Source organism: Periophthalmus magnuspinnatus, chromosome 1 (genome assembly GCF_009829125.3).
Source record: "Periophthalmus magnuspinnatus isolate fPerMag1 chromosome 1, fPerMag1.2.pri, whole genome shotgun sequence".
Classification (NCBI taxonomy): Eukaryota; Metazoa; Chordata; class Actinopteri; order Gobiiformes; family Gobiidae; genus Periophthalmus; species Periophthalmus magnuspinnatus.
In genome coordinates this window covers 9,007,441-9,033,757 of record NC_047126.1, presented here as the reverse complement: position 1 = coordinate 9,033,757, position 26,317 = coordinate 9,007,441, and the positions used below count along the sequence as shown (strand labels likewise).

At 40.0% G+C, this 26,317-nt stretch overlaps 1 protein-coding gene across 2 annotated transcripts in view; it reads right to left on the bottom strand.

Moving 5' to 3' along the window:
* The window catches only part of prkcaa (protein kinase C, alpha, a), a 98,951-nt gene that overhangs the window by 10,929 nt on the left and 61,705 nt on the right, over positions 1–26,317 (bottom strand). Inside the window, exons 6-16 of one of the 2 annotated variants that reach the window (XM_055227906.1) lie at positions 16,932–17,088; positions 16,681–16,815; positions 16,225–16,318; positions 15,324–15,353; positions 14,336–14,473; positions 12,742–12,915; positions 12,212–12,303; positions 12,042–12,104; positions 11,029–11,167; positions 2,611–2,691; positions 1,775–1,882 (exon numbers count right to left, since the gene is read on the bottom strand). In XM_055227906.1, coding sequence (XP_055083881.1) covers positions 1,775–1,882; positions 2,611–2,691; positions 11,029–11,167; positions 12,042–12,104; positions 12,212–12,303; positions 12,742–12,915; positions 14,336–14,473; positions 15,324–15,353; positions 16,225–16,318; positions 16,681–16,815; positions 16,932–17,088 — 1,211 coding nt within the window. The remainder of the gene's footprint in view (positions 1–1,774; positions 1,883–2,610; positions 2,692–11,028; positions 11,168–12,041; positions 12,105–12,211; positions 12,304–12,741; positions 12,916–14,335; positions 14,474–15,323; positions 15,354–16,224; positions 16,319–16,680; positions 16,816–16,931; positions 17,089–26,317) is intronic. The other variant, XM_033991827.2, reaches the window with a different exon arrangement.

Genomic DNA, 26,317 nt, shown 5'->3' with positions numbered 1-26,317 from the left:
CGTCCCCAGTCAAATGAAGCTCATCAAGGCTAGCAGTTGTGGGGCGAATTTGGGGCAGAGGTCCTTATTTGGAAATTTGACGGTGAGTATCATAGCAACCAAAGAGCCAATCCGGAGTGAAGCTGTTGACGGTAAAGCCCACACCCCTAATTTAGCAGGGAGCAAGTGCTTAGCAACGCTGTCAGTCAAACATGGTGCTTACGCTAGCAGTGGTAACCTGTTATTAATGATCTTGATTTACGGACAGAATAGCGGAATAAAAATAACCCTAACCCTTTATCATGTAGAGTGGGTTAATATGGACATTTTAAGACCAAAATGACAAGGCTCTCGGTAGCAGTTACTGAGAGAAGAGCGACAGTTTTTCAAAAGGAAGTGCCAGACTCGATGAAGTTAGAAGTGCGACCAGGCTCACTTCCTATTTGGAAAGAGGCAGCTAGGGTGTTAGCTTTGTCAATTTATATATACAGTCAAGGGATGTAACATTTCAGACTGAGAATCCATCTTTGTGTGTTTCCACCGGTGCCATAAAACAAGCAGCTGATCCAGATGATGACAGAGAAGCACTGATGGTGAGAGAGCATCCTTCTGCCAACACTGTCATCTCAAAATCACACCTCCAAAAGCCCCTCAAAATCTGTACTCCCACCACTTCAGGCTTCCTTAAAGCAGCTTTCTGTGCTGAATCTCTGGCAACATAATATTTATATTTTCTGAACTTCTCTAATCATAATAAATATCAAGCAAAAGGACAATTGGGAAACACCTCATTATTTAGACAAATGTGTACCTGCTATACATCTGTGGCCTACTTAAACATACAGGCTTCCTCATTACAGAAGAGGGGCCAGCTGCAGTCACTGAAAATGAACAGGATCAAATCTATTTTAAAACAACCTGACTTTTATTGTACAAACATACTGCATATAGTTACTTGCACATTTGCCAGTCTGCCCCTTTGTGTTAGCCACTGCCTGCTCTGGCTCTTTTAAGCCGTTTTGTTACTCCTTTCATTCAGCAGTGCCTTTTATCTTCCTTTAGCATCATCATTTTGCCTTTGCTTTATCTGGTCTCTCTCCGGGCCGTCGGCAAGAGCCACATATATCCATTAGGAGGGAGTGCAGCTGTTGTGCCATACAAGGACACAGATATGAACCAGGGCACACATGCTTACAGTAAGATAATGAATAAGCCAACACAGTGTAAGGTTTATATATTGTGATGTTTCTCATGATCTTTCAGCCCTATGTCTAACTGCGATAAGGCCCAGTAAAGTGATTGTTTATCTGGTTATTGTGTTCCAATTCTGAAAAGGATGCACTAGCACACAGTTTGTAAATATAAAATGTAACATTAGTAAATAAATAAAATAATGAGCTCAGAGTGACTTGTTCTGACCCACTGTACTGTTCAGAGAGGTGTCTCTGGAGAGCTGCTCTGCCACAGGAGGAGGACCCCTGGGACTAACACCATCAGCTCTGGAAACTTTTCAAACATTACATTATATAATACTATACAGTATAAGGTACACAGTAGTTACTTGTCTGCAGAAACTGAATAGTAACGAATATGCCACAGATAAAGAAGGCTTTGCAAGATAAATCTACTCAAATATCATATGATGACTGTTTCCAAACAAAATTAATGATGTACACTTTACCACTGTGTGGGAAGGAAATCTCTTTTCTCATTGTATTAGTATATATTACACTATATTAATTTCAGTGTGTTATTATATGTGCAGTTACTTTTGAACTGACACAGAGACACTCACCCCTTTACAAATGGACACTGCTTCTTTGGACAGAGCCTTGGGATATGACACAGTAGACTCCATAATGGACTGAAACAGGTCGTCTTCATCTTCTCCATCAAACGGAGGCTGTGAGGAGAGGAGAGCTGATAAAGGGTTTGTCGCATGTACACAGTCCCAAAGCCAAAGCAAATAGGACTCTCATTAAAGGCACTTGGGTATTGGACACAGAACAAATGGAGTGGATGACCCAGCTCTTTTGTTCTCTGTGGCTATCATCAGTTAATATAAGGAGGCTCTTCTGACAGTTTATAAAATGAATTATTTGTCATTTCCACTCCAGTAATCCCCCCGGGCTGAAGGTTTAGCCACTGCCCTGCGTGAGAGTTCACAGTCTGATAGAAACAACTACTTTAACTTTAATGTTAAGTGCCTACATGTATACAAACTTTAGATTATTTGTTTAAGTATCTCAGCATATCTTCACAGGTTATTATACTGCACAATGTGTCAATGTGCTAAACAGGTACAAAAGATGAGGGCAATAGCTCCGTTGGTAGAACATTTTTCCACTGATCTGAAGGTTGGCGGAGTGATTCCAGCTCCCACAGATGAATGCAGTCGTTGTGTCCTTGGGCAAGACACCTACCTCACCCCCAGTGTCTGTGTACACTTGTGACTGGATAAGTGGTTCCTTGATGTAAAGCGCTATGAGTGCCTTGTTGGTGGAAAAGCGCTTTATAAAAATGTGACCATAAAGACAGTGGCTTACAGCTCTGGGCAGTGTTGGTGGTGTGGACAATGTACATGTAAAAGAGCTTTGTTAATCTTAAAATTATGTAAAGGCATGTCCTCACCTGTCCCGCCAGCATTTCATAGAGCAGCACTCCATATGCCCACCAGTCCACCGACTGCCCATACGGCTGATATGCAATAATCTGGAGAAAGGAGCATTATCGTTAGAGATAAAAAACAATATATGCTGCAGAGGAATCATTAAGTTTAAGTCAAGTTTACATTTGTGTTGAACATCTGAATATTTACAACAACACAATTTATAGCAGAAAGCATTGGGTGTGTGGGCAGAGGGGTTACAAAGCACTGACAAGGGTCAATGTAAATTACGCCGCTGCTGAAAAGATGCGCAACAGTATTAGTTTCATAACCACAACTTTGAAAAATCAACATCACGTCTTCACACCTAAGAACAGTAAAAAACCCTGGATTTGAACTAACAGGGGCTTGGACAAGGAGTTATTCACTGATTCAAAGTTCTAAACATTGACTAAGATGAATGTGAGACAACAGAATTCATCCCTTATATTAACCTTGTAATCCTTGGAGTGGAGTATTTTATAGAGTAGAACTTTGCAAAAAGCTTTCTGAAGACACGATAATAATTCATGTTGATGCAGGACTACAGTGTATACAGCTTATCTGAGTCATGGCAGGGCTATTTCTCTTGGTCCTACGAATATGACATTTTCCCCGTTTTCCTGTGGGCTGCTCTGACATTGAACAAGGTTGGTGCATTGTCCCAGTCGGACTGTACTACACACAGGCCCACATAAACGCACATACACACATCCTAACGTGTTCAAAGCCCGTCCTAAACATGGAGCCACACTATGCGGCAGAACCTATAGGCACAGGTGCACGGACATTTTTCTGCATCAGTTTTTAATGGCTTCTACCTGACCTCCACAATGCCCCTGGGAGCCAACGCAAACACACCCCATATTCCTGGGACAGTTTGTTATGAAGCTGTCCTGAGGGTCCAGGGCAGAGGGGGTGGGGCAGGCTGTATGTCCACGTGTTTGCCCTCACTCACATGCATACAAACATACCAAATGTCACCATGTAAATGCACTTACGTAACATGCAGATAACATGTGACACTATGGGCTGGTATCACAAATATTGTTAATCTCCATTCTCTGGTGCTGTTTGACCTCTGTGGTATATGCAGGTTTAAAGCTGTTAAAGCGAGATTTAAGCCAGTTCAAGGGTCACTTCTGTTTGCAGTCTGCTATAAATCCTGTAATATGCCATTTTACTAAAACTAATTACTCACCGCTAACGTCAGGAGTTAGGTAATGGTACAAATTCAGTGAAAATCTGTCCATGAACTACATGTTTTGTGTTTGGTTTGTTCGTGTGTTCTGTTTTCTTCTTCTGCTTCTCTCAAAATAACAGATAATCCTTTCCATATCTTCAGCCCGTTACATTTGATCGATCAGAAAATGTATCCAATATCCCAGGCCCCAGGTGTGACAGGTGCGAGAACCAAAACAATAAGAATTCACTCTGCCACTGCATCCAACAGATCAGTGTGTGGATGCAAAACAACTTTCTCCAGCTAAACTCAGACAAGACTGAAGTCATCGTCTTTGGCCCACATAAACATAGAGAAATTAAGCAGTCACCTCCAGTCTCTCTCTAAAAACTTCAAATACGGCTAGAAATCTAGGGGCGATAATGAACTCAGACTTGAATTTTAACAGCCCCATCAAATCAATAACATCTTAAGTTTTTTACCATCTGTAAAAACACTGCAAAAAATCAAAAGGTAAACTGTCAAAACCAGACTTGTTGAGACTTACCCATGCATTTGTCTTCAGTAGGTTAGACTACTGTAACGTCCTGCTCACTGGCCTCTCCAAATGAGCCTTAACACAGCTGCAGTACATCCAGAACACTGCTGCTCGGGTCCTGACTGGAACTAGGAAGTACGAGCTCATAAGTTTTGTACTCAGGTCTCTGCACTGGCTCCCATATGAACCATCTCACACTCTGAGGACTTCAGGGACCGGCCTCCTGGATTAGTCTTGGTTTAGTCCTGGCTTAGTCCCCCCCTCATTCTGGTGCTCAGAATCAGAACTAAACAACAATCAGTGCTTCAGTTTTATACAGCTAAAACCTGGAACAGTCTTCCTGAAGATTTTGACAATGTTTAAATCCAGGTTCAAAACATTTCTGTTTATCTGTGCATACGACTGAAAGGTTTTTATTCTGCATTATTCTCTTTTAATGTTCATTTTATGATTATTTATGTTTTCATTTGTAATGTATTTTAATGTAAAGCACTTTGAATTACTTTGCGAATGAATTGTGCTATACAAATAAACTTGTCTTGCCATTATCTATTTATGGCACAAAGCAGGACCAAAATAGTCCCGCCGTGGACCATGCTACTGTCTATGGATATCTACTGTTCAGTGTAGCAAACAGCAACACTATTGTAATGCTAAAGGAGCAGCTTGATGAAGGGCAGGTTTGTTTACAGTCTTCCACTTGCAGCACAGAGCAGTGTGATTTAACATGCTCGTAATGCTTTTGACAGAAATGTGTCTGAAGTCCACAAGATCACATGAATGCAAATGAGGCCGTCATCAAGCAAGTTATGTTTGAATGACAGATCAGATAAATGCTTTTGAATGTCCGATGTCCGCATGCTTTACCATAAAAGAAAAATGCTAAGCTTTAATCCTCATATCTTCAGGAGGAGCTGGTGTGAGAAAAGCCCTCTGCTTCTGTTTTAATGAGCTCGCCTGTCAGACACCATGGGAAAAAGCACCTTTGGGTGGGATCCAAGAGCAGGGTCTCGGGCTGTATTCATGTTGAACCTTTAGATGAACCTGACAGCTGCACATTGAGACATGCCATGGATTTGTCTTCACATAAAATCTGTGCTGCCAATGTTGAAATACTGCAATATGCATAAGGCTAAGAGAAGGGTATGCCCTCAGCGCCAACTGACAGACGCCTTTTTGTAATAAAGAGCGCAACTTATTTTATTGAATATGTTTAGCATTTTTACAGTGCAGTTTTACACTTCCATCATTGAGTCCATCCTCACCTCCTCCATCACTGTGTGGTTCGCTGGGGCCACTGCCAGGGACAGACAGAGACTGCAGTGCATTGTGTGCTCTGCTGAGAAGGTGATTGGCTGCAGCCTTCCATCTATACAGGACCTGTACGTCTCCAGGACTCGGGGGCGAGCAGGCCGTATAGCAGCTGACAATTCTCACCCTGGACATGGACTATTTGAGCCACTTCCCTCTGGCAGGAGGCTACGGTCCATTGGGACCAGAACCTCTCGCCATAAGAACAGTTTCTTCCCCTCTGCAGTTTGTCTCATGAACACTTTATAATATCTGCACTAAACTGGACACTTTATGACACCGGTCACTTTAATAAGCCATGTTTGTACTGTTGTTTTGATGCTGCTGTTGTATATATTTTCTACCTTTAAGTATTTCATTTGATTTTTTTTAAGCATATCTTTTTAACTTTGTGCATGCCCTTATTTGTATTTGTATTTATTCAGTGTGTTTATGTTGCACTTTTTCACCGAAGCAAGTTCCTAGTTTGTGAACTGTGTTCACAGACTATGGCAATAAAAGTCTTCTGATTCTGATTTGAAAAAAAAAATAAAAACACAAATTGCAAATCACTAAATAAAAAGAAAGTACTTTATGGGTTATCAATATTTGGAAATTGTAATATTCTGAAGGCAGTTTTAAGGACATTACTGACTTGAACAGCAGAACACATGTAGTCACTGGTGGACCATGTGACCAAAGTGCTTAGAGCCATAGGTGCATTAGTGGGTCCAGAGATAATGCACCAAACATCCACTTAAGGATATTCAGTAACGAATAAAAGCATGTTTATTTTAATACTTTCTTTTTCAGACCAAGGTTTACTTTGTTTTCATACCTGACAGTTTGGACTGCTCACGAGCTTCCTCATAGTGGTCACATGATGTCACATGAAACAGGTTTTGGCCATCGGCTTTAACCCGGGACGCTGGGGTCTTTTTACGCTCACTTAGCTGGGATACTGTCCTGAAGAAACTGGACTGCAGATGGCGCTGTCGTCCTGCCTCCACCGGTAAGAAGACAGCGGCAAAACCTGTTTAAATCACGTGACCACTGTGAGGAAGAGCGCTAGTGAGCCGTCCAAACTGTCAGGTATGAAAACAAACTAAACCTTGGTCTGATAAAAAGAATCTATTAAAATCAATTATCAGAGGACCAGATGAACCTCATGGCAAATAAGAGTATGTTTTAGTACATATGCTACAAATGGTAACAAGTATTTGGCTTAAGATCAAATAGTCCCATGTTGTTCTTTTGACCCGTATGGATATATGTCATTGTAATGTGACCCACTGTCTACATGGCTGTTAAGGGTCTCTGCCACACCATGACTTAAGACCTATGTTATGTGCCATGTCACTGAGAATTGCCTTTAACCTCTTGTGGAGACCCTTGTGCAGCAGGGATCTTAAACAATGACAGTGTGTGGACCATAGTCTGGATAAAGAAGTGGACTAAGTGAGTGTGACAGGCAGCTGATTTGTCACTTATTAATGTTCATATCTTGATTTACAGATACAATAGCAAAAAAATGAGCCTGACAGCAGCAGTTACAAAGAGAGGGGCGACAGATCTCTAATGTAAAGTGACTTGGAGCCAGAGTCAGTAGAGCTGGAAACGCAGCCCATGATCACTTCCGATTTGGAACGTGGCGGGTAGCAGTTAAGCTATGTCTGTTTATATATACAGTCTATGGTGTGGACACATGGGGTCAATGCAGCAAAAAGATCTGTGGCCCCACGTCAGGGCGGGTCAGGAACAAGGCGCTGGAGAGGAAGAGAGATAAAGAAGGACAGAGAGAATGACCACAGAAGGAAAAGAGGAGGAGACTTCAGGACACAGTCACTGCTCAACTAAATGAAGATAAGATACTTTGTACTGTGGACCAAAGCATGAATTATATTAGAAATGGAGGATATTTACTAACCTTATGTACTTTCCTATTTACATAACCACAAGATGGAGATACAGATGTGAGAATAAAGCACTAGCATAGAGAATAAGTGACTCTACTTGTCCCGTAGTAGTAAAAGTTTTAATATTAGGGCGACCGCTCTCGACATAAACATCATTGGTTGTTCTCTCAGATCCATTGACCCACAGGTTGGCGGTGCGATTCCAGTTCCCACAGATGAATGCTGTCCTTGTGTCCTTGGGCAAGACTGAATGAATGTGTGTGTGCGCGAATGGGTGATTGTTTCCTTGATGTAAAGCTCTATACGTAAAGATGTGAGCATATTGTGATCTTTTTGAGTGCCCCAGTTTTTTTTTACTTTTGAAAATAAACCTGTTTAGCTCAGTTTCATTTGAATACATTGCAGTGGCAGTGACGAAGTTGCCCTTGTCCCCTGTTGTCTTGTGCATTCACCCTGCAGGACGTGACGGGTTTAGGGCATGCCGACCTTCGCTCCCGTGTTAGCGCTGACGTGTATATGATGCAGTGCGGGGTTTTAATCTTTATGCTGAGATCATACATGTGTAAAGTGCTCTCTCGGCTCCACTACGTGTAATCGGAATAGGCATTCTGACCTGAGCCTGACGTTCTCTGCTCTTGTCCAATTTTATCTGGACTTTACTTTGGGAAAGCCTCTGGCAAGAGAGGCTCCGCTGAATCACTCCACCAAAACGTGTGCACAATTCACGACTTTGACTAAAAACAAATATGGTTTTATGATGGGGTTTCATATGGGGTTAGGCGAGTGAAAATAAAACATATTTGTGCACCTGTGCTAGTGGCTAGTCCATGAGTGTTGCCATGTGTATGTGCGCATTACAGCATTTCTCTTCCGCTAGGCCTAATATTACATGACAGTTCTGGATCAGACTGTTAGCTATTCCAGGCTGCACTCCTTCCCCATACTGTGTACACATGTGCCCACCGCTGGTTCACAGACAAAGTCATAAAATAAACATGGCGGTATAGTGCATAGGGGTGCATTTACCTAAAACAAAGCCGGTTGCAATGCGAGTATCTACCACAGTGATGTCCCATGAACCCTACAGAGAAGGAGCAGTGTGCACAAAGGCCTGCTGAGGTTGGTCTAATCACATCACGTCATCATGAATTTGGGACTGTAGACCACACTGCATCTTTACAGCGAGGAGTCAAGCTGTTATTTCAAAGTGAGTGAGGCTTATTCAAGAAAAACAATATCACGTCTTAGCGGTCACTTTCAACAATACAAAGGCTTAGTGTTTTATAGATATCAGAGTGAAAAAAATACTGAAGTAAAAGTGAAATGAAAGAATCAACTTGAGTAAAAGTATTAAAGTACTTGTTGTATAATAGTTTATGAGAGCAAAAAACAAATCGTGATAATTAGCACTGTAGACTTTTAAGATATTTTTAAAACCATTCCAATAATCGACAAAAACATAAAGCCAACGTCTACTTATAATCTTACAGTACAACAGTTCACCACGAATGCCCAAAATACTGGACAGCCTAAAAATAAACTACTTCCATTAGCGCGGAAAGCTTGGTTCATTTTCCAGACCTGTTTGGGGTTGCGGTGTAAGTGTCGGTGTCTCTCGGTTTCTCTTTCTCACCTGCTCTCACATCATCAAAGCATGTGCCGAAGGAGCGACACTGTGATCACGAAGGGCTGCTATTCCTAGCGGTGAAATAACTTTGTGGGGAAAAAAAAAAAAAAATTCAAGCACTAAAACTCATGTTCTCCGAAACACTCCAAATAGATCTCAAAATCTGACAAGCTAAAGCTGCAGGACTGTCATCGTGTTTCACTTTGACCCTCTTACATTTACATATCATGTTTGCCTCTCTGTTTTTTCGCACCATTTCATTTCATTTGTTTAAGTCCTTCTCGTATTTAACAAACACTGGATATTTAGGTCAGAGACATTACGCAGACAAGAAAATACATAAGTAATGACCATCTTTGCTGACCTAGAGAGCAGTCATAATGTGTGAAGCTCAAGGCCTGGTCTCATCACTGTGGAAACCATGTCATCCCATAAGCCCCTGCTGAGTCATTGGCAGCGGCTGCATTAGTTTGGGGTCATGGTGGTCGCAGCGTGATAAGTGATGGATAAGTCAATCGGCAATTTTATTTTTATGTTTAAAGAACCCTTATTACGCTATTTCATGATCCATGTTATAATGTTTCCTTATCATAAACAGACCTGGAGTTGTGTTTTGTTTCAATCACATGTTTAACACACAAACTCTGCATATTTAGGCTGAGTTCTTCTCTCAAACTGAAAACACGCTGTCCCAACCTTGTGTTTTTTAGAATCCATACACTTTCACAATGATTTCTGCCTTGGAATTGCCGATCTCGACTAGAGATGTAGACAGACTAATAATAAAGGATTACTTAAACATGTGAGAATGAAACAAAACACAACTCCAAGTATGTTTTTGATGAGGTAACATACAACATAATAGCATGGTTTAAAGCTCACAAGAGTCAATTTTGCGTAATATAGGACATTTAAAATAGTACAGAGAATAAAACTAATTAAGACTAATACAAGATTGTCAATCATCTCATCATCTGGATACTGTTTTTTATTAATTTCTTTTTATTTCCGGATGGCAGTTGGAATTTCTTGACTTTTGATACCAAAACAAAAATTCCATCCATGTTTCGCTCCTCATCCAAGAGGCGCCTTCAGTTCTGGTCAGACCTATTTGTTTACAGTTTGTTTGTTAGCTAGGTCTATCAAACAGAATCTGTAAACAAATAGGTGTGTTAGTTTCAGTGTAGTTAGCTCCGCCCTTTAAACAGATATAAGGCAGTGTCCACTAGTAATCTGACCAGAACTGGACGACTGAGGGACATCTAAACTTTTTCGAACAATATGAGAATTTCAGACCTGAAACAATACGCCAAGTTAATACAATGATTGGATTTGTGCCATTCCAGTAAGAAAATTCCAGCCAACATCTTAAAATCTACATTAAATAACATGAGGTTCAATATAAAAGCAAAAGGTAGCGGTAGTTTGTAGTTAGCAGAAAAGAGAGGTAATGAGTCTAATGAGTAAAACCGTGTACACAGAAGAGCTCAAACACTTTTAGCACCTATGAATAAAACATAGCTTTACTCGTCTGCTTCATTCCATCCACACTCAATGTATATTTTATGGTTTTAGTTTACCACTCGCTCAATGTGTCTAAAAGGAAAACACTGAATCTGAATGTGCTTGAGCGAATAAGACAGGAGGCCTATCTTCTGTTCGGTTAAGTTTAGATAGGTCTGTCTGAAGACTTACGTCACCCCTCGTTTTTATTTATTTATCTTTGGTCCTGGGGCGCTGACCTGTGTGTTAAGCAGGACGAGAGCGACAGAGCTCAGACAAGGACAGGAAAGAGCCGGATCGTGACCCCGGAACATGTATACTCCGCCATCTGAAAAGACCTCGTACCTCTGGAGCGATGTAGTCGGGGGTCCCACAGAAAGTGCGCGTGGTCACTCCCTCCATCATGTTCTCCTTGCACATGCCGAAGTCTGCGATCTTGATGTGTCCCTCGGAGTCCAACATCACGTTGTCCAACTTGAGATCTCTGAAGACACAAATACGGGCTTTAGATTTAACTTGAGCAATGTTAAAACCACAACTGTTTCAGCGTAATGGCAGCAGTCACATTGTGGTACACCTGATGGAACTGTTTGTGAGTTTAGACGACATAAAACAAAATAATTTCAGTGTCATGTTTTTAACAATTTAATAAATGCTGCAAAACTGATTCATTCCCTCATTCCTTTGTTTAGGCCCCTACATCAGTGTATTCTAATTAATCATCTCATCATAATCAAAATAAACACAATAAACATGATTACTTAAAGAAAATTACATAAAGCTGGTACATAACTACATCAAACCACAAACTATATACAATTTTATATGTTTGGTCAGTTTAAAATTAAGCCTTAAAGGTCCTATATTACACAAAATTGAGTCTTGTGAGCTCTAAATTACGGTATAATGCTGTTACCTCCTCAAAAACATACCTGGAGTTGTGCTTTGTTTCATTCAAACTGTTTAAGTAATCCTGATTTATTAGTCTGTACATCTCCAAAACTCAAAATGCTCTGTTCCACCTTGTGATGTCACAGTAGTTTTCTAATTAACAACTACCTTTTACGTTTAGTTCAGTAGAGATTGGCAAGTCCAGGTCTGAAAATTATCCAAATGATTCCAATGAAGGTGCATGGAGTTTAAAAACACAGTTGAGTATTTCCAGTATTACTACATGACATCACAAGGTGGAAAAGAGTGTTTTCTGTTTGAGAGAAAATACAACTCCAGCTATGTTTGTGATGAGGAAAGAGCATTATAACAGATCAGAAAACAGAGTAATAAGGGCCCTTTAAGTAAACTGATGAGTTCACATTATCATAATAAAAATGCAGATAGTAATACTCAAAGATCTTCACCTGTAGATGATCCCTTTACTGTGAAGGAAAAAGAGACCAACAGCGATCTCTGCTGCATAGAACCTATAACAACAAGCAAACCATCAGGCCACTGTGAACATGTAAACAAGGCCACAACACCAAAAGTACTCCTAAAACTGGTTCTATTAAAGTGGACATGCTTCACTTACACGGCCTGCGGCTCCTTAAACTTGCCCACTTGTTGTATATGGTACATCAAGTCTCCACCATTCACATATTCCATGACAAAGTACAGACGATCCTGAAGAGGAGGAAAAATACACTTGTAGTCACATGACAATAAACACAGACGTAACCCGCCAAGTTATATCACATTTACCCAATGTTAAGACAGAAAGACATGTTTTACAATTGAGACATGCAGAAAAGTTGCATAGTGCACCTTTAACTGAAGAACAAATGTTATACACTGTGTTCGTACCATGTGCTTAGAGATTTGGGACGACTCAGGACAACTATGCATGAGTTTCAGAGTGATGAAAAATTAGGACTGTTGCCAGAGCATTGGACATGTTAAAACTGTATATTGTATGTTCTGAATGTTCAAACACCCTGTGCCCATGACAGGAAAGTGGCTCCCATGAAGTCAGTACTCCCCCGATGTCAAACATTTGGGCTAATAGAGGTGACCTCTCCTGAAGAGTGCTTATGTAGTACACCCGAGGGTGTGTTCACTCACGACTGTCTGGAAGCATGAGTGCAGGTACGTGAGGAAGGGCGGCTTGTCCTGGAGGGCCAGCACCCTCTTCTCCACCATGGTACACTCAACATCATCATCCTGAATCACCACGTCTTTCTTCAGGATCTTTATGGCATAAAGCTCCTCTGTGCCCTTCATCTCTGCCAACATCACCTGAACAAACATTTCATTTGAAACAATAAATGTATTGTATTGTTATGTGCAGCATTATATATAACTTGAAACAATATGTAAGACATGTTGTTCCATATATATATATATATATATATATATATATATATATATATATATATATATATATATATATATATATATATATATATATATATATATATATATATATATATTTATATTTATATTTATATTTATATTTATATTTATATATTTATTTATTTATTTTCTTTCTTTATTTGACAGGGACCATGTACAAATTCATTAATCTTACAAGGAAAAGATGATTTGTACCAGATTTAGCTACTGCTACTTTCCATCTGCAGTCCCTGGGCAGGTGAACACACATTAAAAAACACGTATCAATTAACAATTACAATGTACGACTACCAATTTGCCATACAACAATAACAATTAAATACAATTAAAAAAAAAGACCCCATGTCCAATACAGTATGTCCCCCCCAGTCCAGACTAATATAAAAATCATTATGTGCAGGTTTATACAGTGAGGACAGAGCAGCACCAACTAACTAGACTGATGTGGACACATTTGATTATTTAAAATGTACTTTTTTCAATTTTCTAGTAAAACTATTAAAATCCACAGACAATTTCAGACTGTCTGGAAGCTGATTCCACTGCCTAATGGTTTGATAAGAAAAAGCCGATTGAGCAAAGGCCGAGGATGTTTTTGGAACTATGCAATTTCGGTTTACGGAGGAACAAGTGAATCGGGTAGTTTGTTCAGAACAAAGGATAGTAAATTTTTTAATGTAGGTGAAGCTGCATTATTAATAATTTTGAATAATTTTCTTAGATTTGAATACAAAATTAAATTATTGAAACTGAAAATTGTATATTTACTTAAGATGTTACAGTGGTGATGGAGGTTTTTTTTATCGAGCGCCTTTACTGCCTGATTATAGGTGGATCTGAGAGATTTTAAAGCGCTCTCATTGGCCTGAGACCAGCAGGAGACACAGTAGGTCAGGTGTGGAATAATCATGGCATTAAAATATGTAAAAGCGGCCTCTACTGTCAGGCTGTTCCTCATGTGTCTAAGGGAAGAGATGTTGTAGCGGATTGAATTGCGTACTTTTTTATATGCTTTTTGAAATTCTTGCACTTGCTCGTTCATATTCTTTTTGAAGGTCTGTACTGCCCTCTGCTGATGACAGTGGGAAATGATCATATCTTTTCCTATAGAGTTTGACAAACTTCTGTTCAGAAGAAACCTTCAAAGCTCACCAAATGAAATAGTATAAATATTATCTGAATAGTACAACAGTGTGTTGTTTGAGCGGTAGAAGTTAATTAATTCACTAATAATAGGACTTTCACACAATACAAGAATTTTGAATGAGATTAACAGTTTGAGGTAATAGTGTAGTGCCCCCACCTTGCCAAAGCTTCCTTTCCCCAGCACAGCGAGGAAGGAGAAGTCACTGAGTTTGACCTGGTCCATGATGGTGGAGGGCAGCTGGATGCCAGAGTCAGTCTCTGAAATGTTCTTCTTTCCTGGGCCCAGCTTGGCTTTCTGCTCTCAGGACACACAAGATGAAACATGTAAGGAGTCTGAAGATAAGGATTTTTATTACATGTATATTTATAGTTTCATTTTTCAATTGGTAGCATATGTTCTGTCTGACAAGATCAAAGCTTCTGAGTACATCTATACTAAGTATTTTCCCCATTCACAAGCACAATGCCCCAGCCTGCTGACCCGCCGAGCAGCAAGGCCCCTAAAATGGGATAGAATAAAACGTAGCAACAGGTGACAGCACAATACAATACAACTTATTTTTTAATGGCGTAAAAATATGAAAATTACAATCTTAGTAACAGGCATGTCACTTCACCATCAAGAGCAGACTGAAAAAACAAGGCCATTCCCTTAAAAAATATATATATATTGACTGAAATAATAAACTATAATATGTCTTATGGTGGGAATACAGCTAATGTTTCAACTCATGTTAGCTAACTAAAGGTAGAAGTAAGTTTCTACATTGTAAAGTATAGTTTATGTCTTGCGTACACATATCACAGATTATTTGATGTTCTCGTGCCACCCACATGCTAAAATGCAAAGAACAAGATGCAAAATAACTCACCGAATAAACTGAGCAAAGACAAACCATAGCCTGCTCTACTACATCTATTTCAGCTCAACACCGATCAGCTTCTATTATTGAACGCATCTGTTAGAAGTGCACACGTGTCTCCAGTGAGCTTAGGAGAACACAAGAGCTGCTCAGCCTTAGTCTGGTTAATGTCTCAGTGGAGACTTGTAGGTGGATGCAAAGCAGAGCTGCAAAGTAGATCGCAGATCACAACACTCCTATAAGCATGAGTTTATAGGAGTGCTATGTCCCTGTCAGACACACCTGTTCAGGTCTCTCCACAACTGTTTGGTCCTGGAACCATAGAAGAACTCCCTGACTCAAGGAACACACTTAGGCACAGATGTCTATACATAACTAAATACATCACAAATGCATAAGGTCTCTCAAAGGCATCAGATATGATGTACCTGCACTAGTCTTCTGACCCCTAGTGTTCAATGAAAGGAAATGTCTGCTCTTTTACACAAGACGAGTCCCATTGAGAAAAACAGAGCACAAGACAAGACACACATGCAGACATGTAGACATAGAGTCACACTGAGTGAAGGTTTACTAACAATGCTTTGGAGATGTAAGGTCACTTAGCCACATATGCACACTGGTAAATGTGTCATTTAGTTTGACAAAAAAGATAAAACATTGTACTATTTGTTACATTTATTAGTAAGTGAAATATCTCATGCTTAAAAAGTGACTTTTGCAAATTGTTAGTAAAAGCTAAATGTTGAGCACAAGTATGGCACCACAACAGGACAGAACACAACAGGACAAGGGCAGAGAAGAGGGGAGGAGAGGGCTACCTTTAGATTTAGGTTTATTTGGCAGTCCTGAGAGAAGGGCAAGAGGAAAAGAAACTCTTGGGTTAAATATAACTATGAAACACTAGGTGAAGAAAGAAATGCACAAAGAGTTTGAAGAGCAAGGGGAAAAACAAGACACAAACAGCACAGTGTCCCGAGGCTTAACAACAGTTTGGACAGGGAAATGACACTGACTTAGCAAGTGTTCAGCCAAATTATGGATTTATGGATTTGTTAGCATGTGTTAAATCTACATGACTCTGTAACTCCATCATCACTCTATAGAAAATCATAAAAAAAAATCATTTCCACCTTGTTCACAACATGTTACCTCAGGTTAGCTAGCATAATATATAGCTCACCTCAAATTTCTGCCTAAGCTCCTCATTTCCATCGTCTTCCTCTGAGATTGGAACATTGTAATACTCGCCCTCCTCCTGGCACAATAATTTATACCTGAAAGACACAAGAAAGTGTTAAAGAAATCAGTGTTATAATCACTCAATACTCTTATCTGGTGTGTCATGTGTTAGCACCACATACGTCTCTGGCCCGGAGCAATCGTCCAGATTTAGCCCCATGTTTATTTCACAGTGAAAGGTGTGAATGTAACACATGATTAATGATGAGGTGAAAAGGGAAACAGGGAAAGAAAAGGGGAAGTTGGAGAGGTTATCAGCTCACTAATAAAAATACTGTTCAAATGGGGTGTTGACCGAGATAAGTCATGTATGTAATCATATGGGCTGACGTCATTTAAATGTAGATGCAAAAATAAAAAATACTGCCTTTATACTACATATCTGAGTGAACCTTACCAGCCACAGACTGGAGCCTTCAAGAGCTCTGAGACTCCAAATGACAGGGATCCCATAAAGTCATTCCTGGTGGTCCGGTCCCAGTCCCACACTTCTACAGACAGTCTGCGGTCCTTATCCGATGGCTTCAGTTTACTGCAAGTTGTAGTTATAATTTAGTTTTAACACAACAATATCAAATGATAACAAATAAATACAATTAATTTACTAAAACGCTTTAAGTAACATGGACTAATACAAGAGAAGCTTACAAAATGAACGTCTCGCTCCATTTTGGGTTGAGGTTGGAGCGGATGGTTTTGGTCTTCTGCTTGGTCTCATTTTTGGGGTCTGGTATGAGTTTGAGTTTGACATATGGATCTGAAAGTCCATTGGGGTCCATGGGAATGAGGTTCTTGCCCTCGCCAACTGAAAAGATAAAGAACATGTTTTGTTTTTTGGTTTGTTTGTTGTTCTCATTGTACTGCTGTGTATTGGCGATGCCTGTGGAATCACAATCAGCATCTGTATAATTCACAATATCTCCACAACAATACAGAAAGAAAGAAAATAAACACTTTCTTCACAGCAGAGAGGAAAGAGAGGACAGTGACTGTAATTAACAAAGACCATATTGTAATAATGCATTTAGAAATTAAAGTGTAAAAATAACCTTGGAATAGACAGGTCTCAGTATACACACACACACACACACACACACACACAATGAAGCTATTCTTCAGCTACGGACATCACACTCAGGCTTTATGCTTATCGATACCGGGCTGCGCTGTACAGAGCAGATAAGCCTCTACCTCTGACACTAACCCCCATGTGGCTCTGTCATTCACTAGACCAGAGCACAGAGCACTGACCTCTGACTCCTGACCTCTGACCTTCATGAAAAAAGCTATGGTCTTATCTGCTGATGGCACAAATGGGACTCGTAACTCTGATTAATGAAGATGGACAGTCAGAATCACATTAAAGTAACTGCCAAAGATCTACTCATGCATGATTTATAAGTACAAAATAAAAAAATTAAAAGCAATAAATGAGGGAATTATATAGAAATCAAGTTGAATTGTGGTGCCTTAAAGAGTTTGGGTTTTTTAGTTCACTGTTCGTGGTCATAATACTGTCTGCACTACACTACAGTTCATAGAAGTATATGCATGAGGTGTATATATTTTCAAATGTGAGAGAGTTTTACACACAGGAAGAGGCCAGTTCTCTTCCTAATGGACTCTCGTTAAATTTAGCTTTTGTAGCATCAGAGTAAAAAGTAGCGGGCCCTTTATTGAGCGATGCTGGGAAAGTGCAGCGTTACATGAAATCACAAACACAGAGAGTGAAAGGAAGAGGTGAGGGAGAGAATACTGAGGTGGGAAGATATTGAACATTCCTGAGCTGGCAGCCTTCAGTTTCCTCACTAAACCCTGTGTTATACAAGGCTCAGTGTGCGTGGAAGGAAGGTGAAGTGACTGGAGACAAACTAAAAAAGAGTATTATGCAAGTATCTGGGTAACAGTCATCAACGGTGCATTTGAAACACATCGTATAAACTGTAAGCGGGATAAAGTAATTCAGGAGAGGGATTGTGTTATGTTATATAGTAGATGCAAATATAAACATACAACGACATGGATGAAAAAACTCAAAGATTCAACACTAGTGCACAGTATAATAGTATAACATGTGCATGGAAATTCTAACTTTATGTCTACACTAAATGCCATAAGCTCATAATGAAGAAAGGGAAAAATGAACTTCTGTTTATGGCCAGTAGGGGGTGATCTAGACTGTTTACTATTTCAGCACTGTTCTGGCATTGTTCCTCTGCTGCTTGGTTCACTGTGTACCATCCTCATGATTTAATACAGTTTAATTCAGACTCACAGATAAGTCATGTTTGCATATTACATTTAATGAATTAATGTAAGAGAGAATCAATGCACAGACTAAGTGATCCACGTTAACTTGCTAATGCCGCTGTTTAAAGTACAAAACATAAGGTTCCGTGTCGAAATTAGTTAAATATTATAATTTTACAGCTAAGATAAGGAAAGTTAACATTAATCTCCAGGTGAAATTCAAACAAAGCATTCACAAAACTCAATGGAGACACAGTATATATGGTTCCACATTGTCTACATTATGAATGAAGCTGAGTAACGCACTGACTATGTTGAGAACAGAACTATGCCTGGCTTCTTAACTATTTGCTCTCTTGGCATTATCTGTGAAAAAATGGCTTATGTTACACGCAAGCGGCACTCCCCTTTAGATTAAATGTAAATCCAAACCCGGTCTGGTGGCCATGTTGAAACTACAGGGAGCAGATTACTTGAGGAAATGCTGAGTGTGCTTCAGTGACCCGGACGCATCTCCAAGATAAGGTGAGATGTGTTTACTGTTGCCTCCCTGGTTAAATAGTCTCTAGGAGCGCTGCCACCCTGACACTACAGACCTCCTTTATGCTAACCTTTAAGCAACTATGCAAGAAAACAGACACTGTATACAGAAGTGGACTAAGGAAGTGTGACGTCACCCATAGCGTTCGGCTCCAGTCAAATGAAGCTCATCGAGGCGAGCGGTTATAGGGATGAATTTGGAGCCAAGTTGCATATTAGGAATTCAGATCATGAGTATCATAGCAACCAAAGAGCCAATTCAAAGTGAGGCTGGTGAAGGTAATGCCTCGCTGATTTAGCAGAGAGCAGGGGCTTAGCAACACTGTCAATCAAACTTATTGCAAACACTACCGGGAGCGACCTCGGGGAAATAAGGCACCTGGTTTGTCTCTTATAATGTTCATACCTTGAGTTGTGGACAAAATTGCGAAATAAAAATACCAGGATCATGTCAATACAAACATTTTAAGACCAAACTGACGAGCCCGACAGCAGCAGTGACAGAGCGAGGGGTGACAGTTTTTCAATAGAAAGTGAATTTGAGCCAGAGTCAATCGCCCCAGAAGTGCACCCATGCTCACTTTCTATTTGAAACGCAACGGCCATTTATATAAACAGTCTATGGTCTCAACATCACAATAAAAATGTGTGACAATCAGCTGTTATATCTGCTGCAGTCCTGATGTTTTGTGTTTTTGTTGAGCAGCTCTGACGTTCGTACATTTCAGCTCAAACTGGATCAGACGGATCCGACATGAACATTAGGTTTGTTTTATTAAATACAACAAATCTAAATTTTTACTTTAGATAATGGAGCTGGAAGTCAGATATGCTTCTTTTTTTTTTTTTTACTCGTAGGTCAATGTAACAAACATAAAATGACTCTTTGCATCTGCAGTGTAAAAACAGTTTTTATTTTGTTACTTTATAAAAATACAAGAGATACAAGGTTTATGTTGGTACCAGGCTGTGTGCGCAGCTATGGGGAATTCATCACGACTGGAGTGTTTGATGTTTCAGCTCTACTGGTTCGAGGGCAGTGGTGGAAGAAATACTCAGTTTTGTTACTAGTTTGTTACTACTAGTTTGTTCCTAAGTAAAAGTACAGATACTGATAAAATAAGATAGATATACTAAATATAATATACTAAAGTAAAAATATCACATGAAAAAAATCTACTTTACTTAAAAAATATACTTAAAGAGTAAAAAGTACAAGAATTTTGCGCAGATTTTGTGATCTTATAAGGCTTAAAATGTAATGATTTTGATAAAGATTTATGCTGAATTTTGTCCAAAAGCAACTACTGAATTGTTTCAATTTGTGTATTTTTGTTTGCTCAAATTATGAACTTGTTAAAAATAAATCCCTCAGACTCTTCAGCAGGTCTCAAACTATCATAAAAAAGTACCAAATACCTGCTCTTAAATATAGTGACGTAAAAGTGAAAAGTATCCAGTTTAAAATTTACTCAAGTTAAGTACAGATACATAAAATTTGTAGTTAAGTACAGTAATTTAATACTTGTACTTTGTTATGCTCCACCACTGGTCGGGAGCCAATCTCTAGTACAATTTATTTAGAAATGAAAGTTTCAATTTACTGCAATCACCATGGACACATTTTTTATGATTACAGTCCCCTGGTTTTTATGGAGCAAAACAAAACAATGGATTTTAACCTCGGGATTTTTGTAACATTATGACCTCAACAAAGAAACACAACAGTGATTCTATCCCAAATAGACCGGCACATACTTCTTTGTGAGATGATGGAACATAGAAGTGGAAACTAAAGTCCACTCAGCTGCAGTGACTTTCCTGTTGGCAAGAACCTGAAAGCTTTTGCATTACTGTGACTCATGAAGCTACAGAAACTACTGAAAAATAGAAATGGAGGCAGGAAATCAGCAGCTTTCAGACCAGTGGGCACTGATCACTCAATTGGCAGCCCTCGAGCAGCTTCCAAACTCCAAATGTGAAAGTGTCCAGAAAGGTCCTATTGTGTCTTTTCATGTGTTAGCTACATGACTTAGCAGATCTTTTAATAAATAAAGTATTATCTATCTATCTATCTATCTATCTATTTTCGGTAAATATTAGATACGACGGTAATATGGGACAGGTAAATTTTAGCAGCAAAGTAGTAAACACTTGTAAAATCTGAGGAAAGAATGTTTTGGGTGGACCGGTAGTTAAGTGACGCTGAGTAGATACGCCACAGACAGCATAAAGAAGTGGACTAAGTGAGTGTGACGTCACCCACAGCGTTTGGCTCCAGTCAAATGAAGCTCATCGAGGCTAATAGTTATAGGGGCGAATTTGGAGCCAAGTACCACCCACCTCGGGGAAACAACATGCCTGATTTGTGTGTTGTTAATGTTCATAGCTTGATTTACAGACAAAATCGTGAAATAAAAACACCAGGATCACGTAGAGCGGGTTAATATAAACATTTTAAGACCAAAATGACGAGCCTGACAGCAGCAATTACGGAGAGAGTTTTTCAATAGATAGTGAACTGGAGCCAGAGTCGATTGAGCTGGAAACACGCCCATGATCATTTTCTTTTTGGAACGCAGCCGCTAGCATGTTAGCTATGTCCACTTATATATACAGTCTATGAGTCATGCCAAAGTTACGTAGTCAAACATAGGAATAACATTTTAGAATCTTTACAATGCAGTTCCTACAGATAGCCTTGAGTCTCTGTCCACTGGATCGCATTGACTGAACTGTTGTTGCATCCTAATCTTAGTAACTGCAGTTGTGTGTATTACTTACTTACACGTGCATACAGATTATTACTTCATTACTTTATTCCTCATGCTTCAGTACAGTATTCAAAGTACTTCTCAAAATATTTCATAAAGTGCACTTGACTGGAGGCTTTAACAAGAGCTTGACATCATAACAGGGAAAGATCTGCCAAAAACCACTAGTTTCCTGCCTGTAATATCCACAAGGCAAGTCTTAAACTGCAAAAGGGCATAACACCTCCACAAAGTTCAATGGCAAAAAGTGTCTCTGCAAATCCACCCACTGCTCTCTGTACTAACATTGACCTACACACCTACTGCACATGTGAGATGAGCTGATGTGATAACTCGTTTTCTGATGAAAGGCACATGAAAAGGACAGATGAATAAAAACTAAAAACTCCTCAACTCTACCACAACGCAGAATTATTACTTCGTTCTTTGGAAATGTACAGTTTATAAGCAATACGTCCGTGAAAATGCAATCCAATATTGATCTTGTTTTATAAGGTTCTTTGGACTCGAGCATGCACAGTTCAATATCCTGCACAAAAGTATTGCTTTCAAGTGGCTCTTCGTTTTATCCCAGACTGAGAGTCGTCTGTGATTTGTGGACGACGGAGCACTCTGGATGAAATGTGGTTAGAACAATCACAAGACTGTAGTACTATAACTGTAGGTCATACGTGTAATATATGTACTACAGCACAACTGGACTTCCACACAGTCTGAGCGCTCCTTGAGTTTGTCGGTCTGGAATTAGGTCATTTTTCCCTGACTCACCTAAAGCCTAATCACCTTATTCTGGAAGTTGCCGCGGGTGCTGGCATCGTCATTCCGGCTGTATTTTCCATGGGGCTGCCGTTCATGACAGTAAATAAATTCTATAGGGACTACAGAGTCAGAGTTTAAAGCCTCTCAGGGAATCGGTGCAGTGTTGACGTGTTGGTGCACATGAACATAAAACATTTTACACAAACTACACAAACAAACTACAGATTTTAATCCATTGAAATAAATGTGATTCCCGCTTAACCAGAAGTGCCACCACAATGAAAGCGCAGTTTAAGTCACATTTACAGCAAAAGTAGATGACATCACCGCCTCTGAAACTGTATTAGTGAGTGGAAAACGTGGATGAGTTTCAGTGATGAGTAATGACATTTTCTTCTGTAAAAGCTCCAAACACTAAAATGTGACAGAATTGCTACAGCGTAATAACATAAAAGTCTACAACTCTACTAAATATTTCATTTGTATTGCACATCTAAAACAAGAAAATCAAGTAAACAAACGAAAACCAGTTACACACAGGGACAATGCAGACACACTCACATTTGTCACTGAAACAGACTTTAGGAAATAGACAAAGTTGAACTGAACCTTTCTCTCCTTAAATAACACATTTCTGAGTTTGTGTGTTGAGGGTATTAATTGTGTATAGTGTATTGTGTATAGTGTATACTGAAGTTGGCCTGTCACGATAAATACTACTGAACGTCTGGGTTATTCACAGGGATGAGTTTATAAGCACGGTTTAAAGAACATGGAACAGGATACGTTTGGAAAATGGCTTTTAAAATCATTTCCAATTAACTACATCTGTTTTTCAGTTTGTTAAAAAGAAAAAAAAAAAAGACTAGAGGGACTATGTTTCTCGGCTGGCCTGGGACCGCCTCAGGATCCCCACGGAAGAGCTGGATGAAGTGTGCGTGGAAAGGGAATTCTGGAAAACCCTGCTCAGACTGCTGCCTCCGTGACCCGATAAAGCAGAAGAAAATGGATGGCTGGGCTAAAAATAATCCAGAAATTGTCCAGATGAATGTCGTCTTATCTCAATTCAACTGGACTACTTCATTAAAAGCCCATCATTTTAACATCATCATATAATTTTCCTGGGGTTTGGATCTCATGGATATTTTTCCAACAAACACATTAGCTACTCAACTATTTCAAATCATGAGAACCAACATGAAATCCTCCGCAGAATCACACTTGTTAAACATTGAAGAAAAAGAAGAGAAGAAGAAACGCCACCGGCTCCTGAAGGCTGTCTGCTGAGCGTCTGCGGTGGCTAATGTAATCTGTGATAAGAGTCTGACCTGAGTGGGCAGTGCTCTGGAACAGCAGCCCTATATACACACACCTACATACACGAGAGGAAAGAAATTCAAGCAGATGATGACACAGCCATTCTCAGACCCGTGCTCAGCATCTGCAGCATAAAGAAGCACACGGCGGGCCAATTCTATCAGATTGGTGTATCATATTCCATTGAAAAATGACAAAAAGCTGCCTCCGTGGTGCTGTGTCGTTCTTTGGCCCTTTGGTCTGTGTGACAATAAGTGGTAAGTGGATAATTGCAGCAGGCTCTTGTTGTGCACTGACCCCTGTTTGTGCTATAATCGAATCATTGTGTTCAGTTAGACCTCTGCCACTGATGCTGTTCTGGCACATGTGCTACTGCCTTAATATTACACCGGCCCAAAGCAAAATCTGCTCCAGCTGTAAATACCCTACAGTCTGCCTTTCCAAATACTCTTTTTATTTAATTCAAATGTCCTATATTACAGAAAATTGCCTCTTGTGAGCTTTAAGCCATGCCAGAATGTTGTTAGCTCATCAAAAACATATCTAGAGTTTTGTATTGTTTCATTCACATGTTTGCGTAATCCTTTATTACTAGTCTGTCTGCATCTCCAAAGCTCAAACTGCTCTGTTGCACCTTGTGATGTCATGAAGTGTTAATTTTCAAGTTAACAGCTCCTTTTACCTTTAGTTCAGTACAGATGGGCAATTCCAGGACTGAAATCATCCAAATGATTCTATTGAAGTTGTATAGAAGTGTAAAAACACAGTGGGGCACTTCCTGTATTACCACATGACGTCACAAGGTGGAACAGGGTGTTGTTGTTGTCCGTTTGAGAAAAGACAGACAACCCTAAATATGCAGGGTTTATGTGTGTTATTATTAGGACAGCAATACATGTCATTTAATCTACCAATTAATTTCATATCATGTTGGGTTGGTTTATTTGATCACTTTACAGATCATTAAACTTGATCTAAGTAACAATATCAGGGACTTTGTAGATCATGTCATCAACATTCTCTGGCTGTGAGATGTTAACTGAGGCACTGCTCTGTCTGCAGCTGTTACTCAAGTTACCCTTTAATCTGAGCTTTGTTTGAACACGATCTGACCATAAAGAACTGACTTAGCTGGAACTACGACAGGTTTGTGCTGATAAACAAGTTTTTTACACATAAAATGACAGTCACAAGCTAGCTAGCATTAGCCAACAGTTTCTCAGTTAGTCACTCTCACCTTTTCACTGCAAATCAAACTAAACAGGGCCATGAACGCTCATATTTATCACAGGCTCCTCAAAATGCCTTGATTAAATCCATTTTGGCTTTTTTTCTTGTGTTTTCAAACCATCTTAACAATTTTTTGGCAGTGTTTGCTAATGTGTCCATAGTAACTGCTGACCATACCGCCATAGAGTTACATGTAGAACACCCCCAGCGTAATGTCACTGCAAAGCATCACTAGCACAACAATCAAATATTGCTTAATCAAAATGTGTTGACGTGCTAATGAAATTCATCTCAAAGAAATCACGTTGTTGGTTTACTAATTAAGTCTTAAGTTAGGGTAACCAGATGTCCCTATTGACCAGGGCAGTCCCAGTTTTGAGCCCTTGTGTCCCCTGTCCTCGCAGATTTATCCAAAAGAGTAAAAGGAGGAATATACTGTAATTTGTTTTGCTAAAATACAGGAAAAAAAAATGAGCTGACAGAAGTCCCTCAAATTATGTACTGACCCACAAGTGAGACGAGAATGGACAAAGGTACACGCTGTTTTCACTGTTTTATTTATACCGACTGTCCTAACCCGCATGTGTCCCAGTTTTTTATTTAAAAAACTGATCACCCCATCTTAACTTCTGTCATGATGCCTGCATTTTCTGTCTCCCTGTGTGCTCTCCCCCTCCCCTACCTGTCTGAGTCCGGAGCTGGGCGGAGTTCCTACTCCTCCCGTGAGCACCTGGAGCGCATTAGCGCAATCATCACCACCTGCTGTCGAGTATATGAGGGCTCGGCAGAAGACACTTGGCGCCAGACTGTCCGCCTGTAAATGTGAATGTTCCTGCTCAAGTTTGTATCTTGTTGCCTGCCTACTCGTGTCTAACCGGATTTTGCTGCTTCCCAGATTCCTACTCTCTCGCTCATTCCTGCTCCTGACCCTACGCTCCAGCTCCGGTATAGTCCATCCCTTGTCTTCGCCTCCTGTCCTGTCTTGGTCTCCGGCTTGCTTCCCCTCTCCTGCCCTGGCTCCCGCTCTCTGGATTACACCTGCTCGGCCCTCCCTGGTCTCGTCTCCGGTCCTGTCTTGCTCCGGCCCTGGTTGTCTCCGTGTCCGCCCTGGACTACCCCCGCTTGGCTTGCTCTGGTCCCGTGCCCGATCCTGTCCTGGTTTTC